Source organism: Balearica regulorum, chromosome 1 (genome assembly GCF_011004875.1).
Source record: "Balearica regulorum gibbericeps isolate bBalReg1 chromosome 1, bBalReg1.pri, whole genome shotgun sequence".
Classification (NCBI taxonomy): Eukaryota; Metazoa; Chordata; class Aves; order Gruiformes; family Gruidae; genus Balearica; species Balearica regulorum.
Window position 1 is genome coordinate 203,256,352 of NC_046184.1, and position 12,528 is coordinate 203,268,879.

The 12,528-nt window shown below is 39.7% G+C and overlaps 1 protein-coding gene across 2 annotated transcripts in view; it reads right to left on the bottom strand.

Annotated features, from left to right (window-relative positions):
• DYNC2H1 (dynein cytoplasmic 2 heavy chain 1) overlaps positions 1-12,411 on the bottom strand; it is a 180,606-nt gene extending 168,195 nt beyond the window's left edge. Inside the window, exons 1-14 of one of the 2 annotated variants that reach the window (XM_075742293.1) lie at positions 12,270-12,411; positions 10,994-11,269; positions 8,930-9,100; positions 7,824-7,959; positions 7,382-7,500; positions 6,715-6,859; positions 5,733-5,965; positions 5,339-5,473; positions 5,128-5,241; positions 4,821-4,932; positions 4,531-4,655; positions 3,206-3,381; positions 1,718-1,913; positions 413-508 (exon numbers count right to left, since the gene is read on the bottom strand). In XM_075742293.1, coding sequence (XP_075598408.1) covers positions 413-508; positions 1,718-1,913; positions 3,206-3,381; positions 4,531-4,655; positions 4,821-4,932; positions 5,128-5,241; positions 5,339-5,473; positions 5,733-5,965; positions 6,715-6,859; positions 7,382-7,500; positions 7,824-7,959; positions 8,930-9,100; positions 10,994-11,194 — 1,959 coding nt within the window. In that variant the 5' untranslated portion in view covers positions 11,195-11,269; positions 12,270-12,411. Of the gene's footprint in view, positions 1-412; positions 509-1,717; positions 1,914-3,205; positions 3,382-4,530; positions 4,656-4,820; positions 4,933-5,127; positions 5,242-5,338; positions 5,474-5,732; positions 5,966-6,714; positions 6,860-7,381; positions 7,501-7,823; positions 7,960-8,929; positions 9,101-10,993; positions 11,447-12,269 lie in introns of those variants that run through there. The other variant, XM_075742292.1, reaches the window with a different exon arrangement.
• Positions 12,412-12,528: the final 117 nt, after the last annotated feature.

Sequence of the window (12,528 nt, forward strand, 5' to 3'; positions counted from 1 at the left end):
GATCTAGTAACAGTCAAAACAGTGAAACCATTAACACTAATTTATCTCCAGAATAAAATATATGCCATTTTTATTAAAATAGGCCAAAATAATATTATTTAAAACTGTTAAGACAGGAATTACATTCCCAACTATTAAAGAATTGACTACATTGTGCTTCGTGTGCAAATTCAAATACTAAAAATAATTCCTGAGAGAGCATATTACACTAATATCCAAAGTAAAAAGGACAAGCAGTTGTTTAAACGACAATATGAAAAAAAGTCCACTGATTTCAATAAATACTAATTAAACAGATGGTGTTGCTTGCATGGGAAGGCTGCAGTTAAAAAGTCCAGCAATAAACACAGAAAATAGAATATGCACAGATACCATTGAAATTGAAAATACAAAGAGAGGAGAATTCTTTCACCTTAATTATCTGTTCAAATGCCAGAGCAGATTGTAACATCATTGGCTTCTGACTCTCAATCATTTGCTGATCAATAGAATTATAAAAATGTGCCACCTGTAAAAATGGAAAGATTAAATTTACAAGAACTGATAAAAATATTTATATGCCAATAAATGTAATGCAGGATATTTCTGAAAGTATTGCCCAATCAATACCATTAAGAAATGAGAATTAACTATACTAGTAAAATGTTTACAAAAATAAAGTATATAAGCAATGCTAATGTGATCCTATCTTCTTCCAGTGATGAATTCTAATAGCAAAAAAGACTGCTACTTACACGCGTCTGAGGCAATTATATTTCACCTTTAGTGAAATAAGTTCAGTCTCTGATTTATTATAAGTGGAACAGTTCCACTATTTTATGCAAGTGTAGGCATCTAGTGCCATTTCAGAGGCCTTCAAGTATCCATGCCATCCGCCAGGATATGACATGAGACCTAAAAAACATCTATTTACTTCCAGATGGGCAGCTGGAATAAGAGGGATACCCTACAACTCGGTTTAGTTGTCCACACATAGACAACTAGTGCCTTTTGAGATGACTAAGGTTTCCACTTGGGCACCTGTTAATGATCCAGATGCATGGGTGTCTTGTAGGTCTTGTGTCATCTCTGCCTTAGCTGTGCAGGTATCTCATACACCAATGACACTTCATGTGAAACAAAATTGAGCTTATGTATCCAATTAGAATTTTTACCACTATATACATATTTATTCTCACATCTTACAGTAACAGAAGAAAACTTGACATGGTCTTTCAACTGAAATATAAGCCCAATAAAAACTTATGTAGCATGGAATCTAATTAAAAAATACCCCCTCAAAAAAAACCAAACACACATTTCCATTAAAATACTAATTAAATATTTTCAGTTGAAAATTAGCAATGGTGAGGACAAGCTGGTCCATTTTATGACAGTTTCCTTCAGTTATAATAATCAGAAACTGAGATTAAAACCAGGAGATCAATTAATTACTTGTTTTTGTATATTCATACAGTAACTCCACATGGCTTTAATACTATAATTCATTTGGTTTCAAAAGAAGACATGTCCCGAAATTGTAAAGCATTTATTTTTTTTTTTCTTTTAAGGACTTATATAGTTCAAGAAACTTCTTGTTCAAGAAACAACTCACTTTCATGCAGACAATCACAGCAAAAAGCTTAACCACAGTCAGAAAAGATAATAGTCTAGAAAAGCTCTACTACTAAAGCTGGGAAGTCAGAACAGGAAGTTATAATGGCATTTAATCTTATACCTGTTTGAGGATGACCGCCTGCTTACAGAACTTCTGTGCAGTGTTTGCAACATGCTGTATTTTGGCTGGTATAGCAAAACCAAGTGCTGATAGCTGACGTACTTCTCTTAGGAGAGTCACCAAACGGTCTGAATAAAGTATGTTTAATGTTCCAAAAACATGATCCAACTCCATTACAGGACTATTAGCTTGGATGCTAAACCAAAATCAAATTAAACATATTATTGAATATAATTTGATATTGATTCTTTCTTAGGTGCATTTTATAATAATATAATAAACAATTCTAAAAAGCTTGATGACATTCTATTATGTTTTTCTACATTTATTGACATTTTAATTTACTCAGAAATTATTCCAGTAACCTTTCTCTTAATTCAAAGCCAGTGAAGACAGGAAGAAATGAACAATGCCTACTGATTTTGCTCAAAAAGTTTTTCTGGCTTGTTACAATAGTTAACATGTAACTCACAGCTATTTCTCAAATACACTCAATCCATCATACTCTCTCAAGCAGGCACTTTACAGGCCCCAGCCTTCATCACTGCAAAGGGGAAGAAATTCTCTGAGGGAATCAATCCAAGAACCAGGACTTGGATCAGTGGAATGTTTTGGTATACAAAATCAGATGCTAATAAGAACATCAACCTATCTTTAGATTTTACTCAATTTTTTTTCTACTGTAGTAATGCTTCTACCACCATCCTTCTACGCTTCTTTCATAAAAACTTCAACTTCACTAATTTTTTCACTGTTATTCTCATCTTTTTCTCGTTCCCATATCCATTGCATTCCACTTCGCAGTGAGCTACCTGACTGAGTATGCTGAATCTGCCTATTTGTTATATTTGAGTGATTTTCATAAAACAAAAGTTTACATATAAGTATCAACTTCTGCATCCTCTGAAACTGCGGACAAACTCTTTTTTCAAAGAAAGTTTGCAACACTCAGAGATGCAGACAGAAGCTATGTGGCCAATCAATTAAAAAATTGTTAAAATATATTTTAATATCCCATAAAGTAATTTCATTATTTTGGGGAACACAATTCATGAAGTTTAAACTGATTTTCTTACCCTTCTTTCATCTGCTCTATTTAGACTACAGAATTTCTTGTGAATAGCAATTCATTTGTTACTCTCTTTGTGTCATCTGTATATCACAACTGTACTCTAATCTCATCTGGTTTCTAGACATGATCACTACATGGATTACAATGGATAACAAGCAGTAACAACAAGCAAACCAAACATGTCTTTCATTCCAGGTGTTAATAGAAACTTCAAGATTAGTTATGAACACTGTGCAGTACACTTCACCTTACCAACCAAGCCTTGCAGGATGATAAAATGATAATAAATTCTTCTATTTTGTTCCTCCACTCATTCTCAATTCTGTAAAATTTTTTATTTCCTTCATCAGGTTCTATTGACTTACACCACACTACAGATTTCAGCATAAACGTTATTTAAACAAGAATGTATTTACCAAAGTCCTGACTTGGGATTTGATAATTCTGACTGGATATTCCTAGACCAATCATCAAAATGTTCCTGTTCATATACTTTTAACTGCTCCAGAAGAGAATCTGCACTTTGGTGAAAAGCTTGAAAACCAGGTAAGTCAGACAGAAGAGCCTCTGCCAGCTTGATAGCATCATCCACCTTAAACACAATCATGAAGAAAAGAAGCTTAACTTCCTAGTAGTCAATCAGAACAGAAAAATCACCAGAATAAAAATCAGTGTTACAAAACATCCAAGTGGGATTCAAAAACCAATTGGGGAAAAAAAAAGTGAATTCTGAACTGTGTCCCAGATGTTCAAATTCCCGTAACAGTAAATTGGGTCTGAAGAAGTTGTCCACCACAGGTGTCTACCACTATTAAGATACCCCAGAGTATCCTGCCTGCTCTTTAGTTAATTGTCCATAAAGGTACAGAACTCTCGTGTGTCCTTTGTTGTATCTATAAGGTCCATGCCAATACTCAAAAGTATTTCAAATAGGATTTCACACCTATGTATGAACAACTTAATCAAAACCTAGTCAATACAATCAGAGGAGATTTGAGCACAATTAAAAAATTTAGCACAGCCTAAATTAGACACACAGCTGACACACATCAGCTGAACTGCTCTCTAGGTCTTCAGCAGAGCAAGCAGAAGAAATAGTTGTGAAACCTGAGCTGCTGCTGTTCCCTCTGTAGGACACATAACAAAGTAACACCTTTAAGATCTCCACCCTTTGTCACATTCAGCTAAAATGAACCCTTGAGATTTCCGCAAATCACAGGGGAATGCAAAAAAAATGGGCTAATAGTTATTCTATTCTCATTCAAATCTATAGCTATTGTAAATGGCACTTATGTTTATAGAAAATATTTTGCTTTTAACTAGTCAATATTTTCCAATAAAAGTTCCAGAGTTTCCAACTAGAGTGTAAATACAAACTAACAAAAATAATGTAAGTTAAAATAGAGTCAAATATGTTTTAAACTCATTCTGTTGTAAGAGAACACACAATTGTTTGACATTTACTTTTATTACTGTCTCTCTAGTAAATTCCCTGGTAGGCACCAACTCAAAAAGGCACTACCAAGAAAAAGCAGGCAGTTCAGTGTATTACGAAGAGACTGTCTTCTGGGTCAGTAAATAAAATTCAACTTAGCAAACAGCACCACTGCTAAGGAATCTTGATTATACAACTCCTGGGAAACCCACAATTTTTCTGCGGGGAATCCCCCACAGAAGTCTCAAATACCATGTTTTAAGTTCTATGACAACATTGTGTCTAAGCAGTAACTGAATCTGTTACCTTCAGCTCCAGCTGCCGTACCCATACAATATTATTGACAACTTCAGAAAGGTTTTTGCCTGACAGTGGTCCAGAAACATCACCAGGAACACCATGGCATCGAGTTTCAAAGTCTGTCTGATAGTCTAAACACACGCAAAAGATTCATTTTAGACCAGAAACCTAATAGAACAAGCTTAAAATTATTACCGTGGTTACAAAATTATACTAGGGATATTGACATAATTCTAAAAGTAAATAAAGAATTCTAGTATTTGCAAAAAAACTAAAGCAATTAAATACATTTTTACCTTTGACATAATCTTGAAGTCTTGCTAACAATGTTTCCCTTTCAAAAAGCAATTCTTTGCTTATATTTGGATGCTTTATCAGTTCCTTATATTTCTGAAATGTTTGAAGAAGCTGGAATATAAAGTTTAAAAAAGTTATCTCTTTCTCCTGAAAAAAAAACCCAACATATTCTGCCACTACTCATTAGTGCTGTTCATAAGTACTGTCTTTGGCTCTAAGTACTTATTCCTGTGCTCTAAACTGACTACTTAAGAATTCAGTAACTTTATCTCTAGGAAAGTTTTTGGACTACAAAAATACCCATACCTGCTGAGGACTGTCCTGAATTTCTGAAATAAATTTCTTCAGTTTGCTTGCTATTTTTTGTTCTGCTGGTGCAATAATTCTTTCATACTGAGAGACTGCTGCTTTCCATAACGGCTAGAGATAATGAGTTCATATGTTAGTTTGGGACTATCCATGTGCATCATAAAAACTCACAGAAAGAATGTGAACAAAATAAAAATAAGCATTATACCTCTGTGTAAGGATTATAGTGTACAGGATTTAGGCCAGCAAAGGGTTCAAACACCTGGGCAAGATGTAAAGCATTTTGTTCTCCAGCTGGCAAAAAGAATGTAAGTTTTTCATGCAGTGTTCTAACAGTTAGCACCTATAACGGAAAAAAATAATTTATATATCCAACATATTTTTACATAAAACTTACATTTAGAAGCAAAAAGCACAAGCAGCACATCCCATCCCTCTCCTTTTTACAAGAAACTTTTGAAAGGCTCAGGCAAACACGGATTACGGAATGCTATCTGACTCTGAAAAGGCTATAAAAGTGTTTTAATTTCCTTTTTTAACTTAAAACAATGTTGTTTAATTCTGCATCTAATTAAATAAATGTGTGTAATTCAAATCTCTACCTCATCAAGACGTTTGCCAAGTTTGGCTAACGATTCAGGGAAATATTTCTCATTTTTCCATGGATGTAGAGTATAACGTTGCCACAGTTGTCCAGTTAGGTACTCACAAGCTGACACCCACTGCTCACAAATCAAGATGCCTGCCTTCAGATTTTCTTTAACACTGTGAAAAGTATCCTCCCACAAATTCAAAGCTGCTAATTTTCTCTGAACATATCTACCTAGCGAGCCACCTAGAACACAAAAAAGTATACAAAAGCAATGTTATGTTTGTTTAAAATTATTTCTTTAATGCTACACTACATTCCAACCACATTGTAATGTCTTGATTTCAAACCACACAAATGTATCAATAACTGATTATTTTGTTTCAGATTGAATAAAACATCTCCAAGTTAAACAGAGGTTGGTCCAACATCAGAAGCTGATGGATTTGTAGTGTGGAATCCACACACGAGCATCTGTCTTTATCAGCAGTAATGGCAGTAGCTGGCTGCCTCCAGCAATCCTTCCCCTCACGCACACACACATCTGGCAGCAGCAGACAACTCCCTGTCTTATCCTTGTCCCAGAACGTGGGACTGCTGTCAAGAGAATGAGAGAAACAACCTCTCTGCACATCCTGCTCTCACCTCCATGCAACCTTCACATGGGGGTTTATGGCAATAAATTTTCTTCTCTGAAAGAAAGACAAGGAGTCAAACGGAACCCAGACAAATTCAGTCCAGAGGCTGAGAGATATCCAACTCCATCTTGTTATTATCTATCATCTTTTTAAGCATGTGTGAAGGCATCTACCAGAACTGGCTGGATTATTGGATGCTATAAGGCAAATAATATCCATGGATCATAATTACAAGAAGAGACCACCTTAATGCTGCAGGCTATCACTGGTGCCTTTAGGAGGAAGAAAGTCTCTGCTCAAGGATTCATTCTACTTTTTCTCAACTGTTCATTTAATAAAGACCACATAAAGGTTTACCTATTACATCCAGGAGATTATGCATGCGTGGCTGTGGATAAGGATCATGTTCTGTTTGTCTCCACACACCATCAACGGTATCCTTGGTAGTCTCCACCAAATCCACAACTTCAAATAGTGAGAGACTATCTAAATTGTAATAATCCTAGAAAAAAATATCCTTAATACAACTACTTTGCAACTAGTACTGTAGAAACATTTATACTTTTCTGAAGTTGGTAATTGCTATAGTTTCATGGGTTTTAAGTTTATTCATGCGAACAATGCATTGATATCTGAAGCACTATTCAAGCAAGTACTTTACAGGTACCAAAATTTTTGGATGACATCATTCACTATTATCATCTGCATTTCAGTTTTCCTTTTTATAATTTCATGAGTCAATTTCTAGTTCACAAACTGTAGCATACTGTTGTATTTCTACAGCAGCTCTTAGTATTCAATGGTCAAATCTGCTCCCAATTAAATGTTGGCATTCCCCTGCACCATTGTCACTAGAAAATACATGAATGTAATTTAAAGTAAAATTTTGCCTAAGAAAAAATAACTAAACAGTCATATACTCATATAGTTGAAAAGAGTGTACATATACTAACAAGAATTTCATAAAAGAGTGCTTTTTAGTAAGTCTACAATTATATCACCGATCACGCAAAAGAAAACATACTTTTGCAATGTCCTCAAATAGGTCTTTAAAATGAGCAGCTCTCTCTTTACTACACCATTTACTTCCGTGATGAGCACATTCTATCCAGAACTGAAATTCATCTGTTGGTGTAAGTATAGCTGCAAATAATAATGGAAAATGTTTAAATATGAAATACATGAATGGTCACAAAATATTTTCAGTCAGAACATGCTTTCTAAAGCAAATTTTTACTATATGGTTATGCAATTTTCCTTCAACTTCTGACTTTGACTAGATGTAGTATCAAGTTCATACCAAGAGAACCAGAGTTGATGATCGCTAATTCCATCTCCTCATCACAATCTGTTATTTTTCACGCTCTGCAGTCACTGGTATAATGAAGAATGAAAACTCAACCTACAAATAAATTATTTACTCCTAATTTAAAATTAACTACAAAATACATAACTGCAAAACAAACCTCGCACATCATCTTCACTGAATTTTGTTCCTGTGTAGTTAGGATCTGATCTTCTGAGAACAGTACTCAAGCCAGCTTCAAGCTCACTTAAAAGTTTCTGGAGTTTGGGATCAAATGTTTTACTCCATCTCTCATCCTGAAAAAGAATTCAAAAATTGTGACACGCATGATAGAACAATTATTATTTTCCTCCCATTAATCTCAAAAAAAAATAATATTCAGATTAATAGCACTAACCAACCACATGGTAGGACAATGTAATAATTTATTTTTCTTAAAGCACCTCATTCTTTTCACTTAACAATTCAGAACAATACTGTAAAAAAAATTTTATCACAAAACCAAAAATCAGTTGTTGGATTTATAAAGGCACTCTGTGTTCAAAATTCTTTGTTAGTGAATTCTCTTAAGTTAAATAAATTTGGAATCTAATTCTATAGTAGAATCTAGACATTGCTAGAATCAAATATTAAAAGTTATTGTGTTTTTCTAAAATTATTTTATTAATATTATGACATACCAGAAATTAAAAATATTTAAATGCTGACACTTTGCTTGTTCAGCTTATAAAATACAGCCATGGTCATTGTTTTTGACAAAAAATCCACAAAGGAAATATATTTTTTAAATGGAACAGAATGAAAAGCCTCAGAACATTTAAAAAAACCAAAATTATGAAAAATGCAGCTGTACAAAATATAGAGTCTAGCACACCTACCTGCCACGTATTACAGAATCATGGTTTGCATGATACAGACCTATGCATTTCATACAAAATATAGTAATACCTAAAACAAGAAAAGTACTCGAGACTGGAATTACTGGTGGAAAGGAGGTAAGGAGCTGTTGTTTCCATTAACCACTACCCAGTGTATTCCACATTTCTAACCAGGCATATATATGACCAGAATCCTCCTCTCATTCTCACTGATAGCAGGTGAAGTAACTTCTTCAACTTCAAAATTAAAACTATCATGCATTATTTAAGCTCTTAAAATATTGTATTTTTGAAACATAATATATTTATCTCAGAGTAGCTGACATCCAATGGAATTTCAATGCTTCCATATAAATCTACAGAACATTTAAATTGGTATATTGTTCACCTTCAGTAATACTGGTGCAAAAACTTGTCGTACAGCTTGATAAAGGGTGTTAATTGGTGAATCTAGCATAGATGACACAAGAATATTACTATGAAGATTATCTTCTGTAATTACATCAGGTCGCAGCTTAAAGAACACCAACACATTATTCTTTGAATTAGTAGCTTCAATCTGTAATAATCAAGAAGACAGGACTCGTTTAGAAAATTGTCATTGACTGCATATTATACTAAATTACATGCACCATTTACACAAATGATTTACATCAAGGAGAAAATTATAAAATACCATATTACTCCCTAAGGGCTCTGATAAGAGTCTGGTACTATCTGATTTGCTCAGAAAATGAAAACTTTCATATACTAATTCCCGAGTTCATAGGAACCTGAATTCCAACATCAAATACGTAATGCCTTTTTCATTATAAAATATCTGTAAATAGCATAATTACTTACACTATTATATACACTTACACTCCACTTACCAAATCCTGGGGACAAACCAGAAACTGCATCTTGTTCCTAGAGAAATCTAAGCATGAAGTCTATCTTTTTGATTGCATTTTTACACTATATAGCTTTGGGAATATTTTTCTAAATATATAAATATATTTCTAAATATTCAGTATTGTTCTCCTGAGTCTGTAAATACGTAAGTCTATTGCGATTCACAGATTTCTCAAGGACAGAGAAAGGAATGCTCCTTCATCAGTAAAATTATAAATTGTAACATGACTTGTTCCCATCACAGTTCAACTTATGGGCAAAGTTCCAAAAATCGCTATAAAATCAATTATGGAAACTATTTGTGGCCAAAGAGAATTCACAAAACAGGAGAATGTTATTAAACATTTGATAAAACAATAGCAAGAAGATACGCCAGCTGAAATCCCCAATTCTGTGCAATTGTAAAGATCTGTGAACTTTTTTTCTGTTAAAATAAACAGAGGGCTAGTAAGAACAGCTTTCAATTTTACTGGACAGTATCAGTTTTACTTTCTTATCAAGTCTTCAGCCCAACACCTACAGACATCGTTTCACTGAGACAACAGGCATACATTATAGCCCCGATACACATCTGATCTTCCACAGGTGCTGACAGTGGCTTTGTATATTAGACACTGGCTTTGTGTATTAGACACTCCTAATGCCGGGGGGGGGGGGAGCATGGTACACATAAACATCCTTGCATGAGTAGACCATGCACTAGACTTCACAGACTACACAGGCGATTTACAGTAGGAGGTATGTAAGTTACTGGTCCACACAGCAGTTCATATGTTAACAACTAGTTACACTAGTCTTCAGCACAGAAGAAAACTGTCACTGACATAATGTCACTGGTCTCACAGCTGAACGATGGGACGCACGTCAAGATCGGTGCGCTACCTGCACACTCTACGTGGCAGGCACCACACCGTGTTCTGATGACATGGTGACATTCACTGCACATCACACCCCACCGCATCACTCAGATGAGTCACTCGCTGAACACAAACACTCAGAGCAGGACATTTCACACAATGAATCTCAGATTTCCTCACAGCTGGACATATCAATCTGCAAAATGCATGAATTGGACAAACACCCACCTTGGGACTTGTCAAATATCATCCAATGTGCCACATAGTGGGCCATGTTTCCTGCATGGACATCAGCAATGCAATCCTTCCAGCCACCTGCATGCACCCTTGCCCAGGAACAACCCATACATCAGACTCCACCTGGCCTTTGCAGCAAGACAACATGCCACTCTCCATGTTGTATTACATTCGCACAGCACACTAATACTACATGTCTGCATGGCACAATCCACTAACAAATATATGTCTCAGTTAACCATGTGGTCTTCACAGATTCTTGGGACAGTAATTTATGAAGCAGACGCTGAGATCAGCACAGATATTTGCAGCAGGAAGACGTCTCCCAAATTAGACCCCAGTCTTTTCTGACCACTAAATCGGTGCTGGACCCCAGGCTCTGCATCCCCCATTCGCACACTGGGATGCGGTGGACACGATGGATCCACGGATGCCTGCACACACTCGCCCGGACACTACCCTACCTTGTTGGATGCGGTCAGCTGGGTGCCCGAGTGCTGCACAACGAGGAGGAACTCATTGCCGTCGTCGAGAAAGTTGGTCAGCTCCGGACGGGAATGGAGCCCCGCGGCCAAGGCAGCGGCACCCCCAGATGGATCCAGTCCGAAGTAGTTAGCAGCCGTGGCTGAAATAAAGCGCTTCCTCTTGTCTCCCTCCCCGGCCATGCTGGCAGGACGCACCCTCTCCAGGCAGGATCAAGGCGGAGGTGGATCCAGAACCCCACGGGAGTACATGGAGGGCTGACGGGAGAAGACCCAAAGGGCGGGCGGCGGGAAGGACGGCAGCTCACGCCGGGTACAGGGCGAGGCCCGCGGCCTGCCGGCGTCCCTGTGTTGCCAGGGCCCGTCACTATGGTGACTGAAAATGGCGGCCCTGGCGCGCTCGCGAGCTTGCTCCGGGTGGCACCGCGCAAGCGCCGCTGCCGCCGGCGGGGAGAAAGGCAGCGCTCGGCCATCGGCAGGCACGCCGGGCCGGGCGGGGCGGGGCGGGGCGGTGGTGGGCGGTGCCCTGGCGGCGCGCGCCCTCTGCAGGCCGCCCCGGGGCCGCCGGAGGCGGGAGAGGCCCCTCCGCCTCCCGGCACGGCGGCACGCCGCGCCTCGGCCGTGTCCCGACCTGCTGCACGGCTTTCTTCTCGGAGCCACCGAGGCATCACTCCTGCCATCAGCGGCGTCACGGTGTCACGGGCACCGCCGTACTTGGGGAGCTTCCCTCTGCCCGCCCCCCGCTCCGTCACCGATCAGGTTCCGCTAACGAACCAGCGGTTCCCGGCCTTGCGCTGCTTCGGTACGGCAAGGCGGCGGGGGATGGCTGCGGGCCCGGCCCCGGGAGGCGGTGGGCGAGCGCTCAGGGCTTCCAGACACCGGCCAGCAGCAGCCGGGAGCCGCGGAGGACCGTGCTCCCGTCAGCCATAGCCTGCCCCCTCAGGGACACCCGCCCCGCGGCCCCCGGCTCCTCCGCGGGCAGCGGCTGGCTGGGGCAGCTGCGAGGAGCCGTGAGCGTGCAGTGGTCACACCCAACAACGAATACCGAAGAATAAATCTGAATCGTGATAAATCGCGATCGCTCCGGCAGTTCTTCTTCAACTCGTCCTCCAGCCCCGCCGCCTCCGAGGCCCAGCCTCACGCCCTGCTCCAGCCCCGCCGCCCGAGCAGCTCGCGGCGTTCCGCGGGCACCCGTAACGAAAGGTTCACGCCTCCCTGTTTTATTTCACTGTGAACGCGCGCTGTAACGGCCACAAACGCCCTGCTCGTCGTTTTCGCGCTCACACCCCCGCGACCACTAGCCGCCCTCAGAGCCGCCGGCCTGGCTGATCGCGCGCGGCGGACACCTCACCGCCCCCCCGCCCCCCCAGCAGCCCCGTCCCGCCGTGCCCGGCCACGCGGAGCGGCGCTGTGACAGGCGCGGGGGCGGGGCAAAGGGCGGGGCCGTGCGGGAAGGGCGCTCTCCTAGCTCCGCCCATTAGGAGGCGGGGCCCCGGCGGCGGACCCGCCCCGGCGGC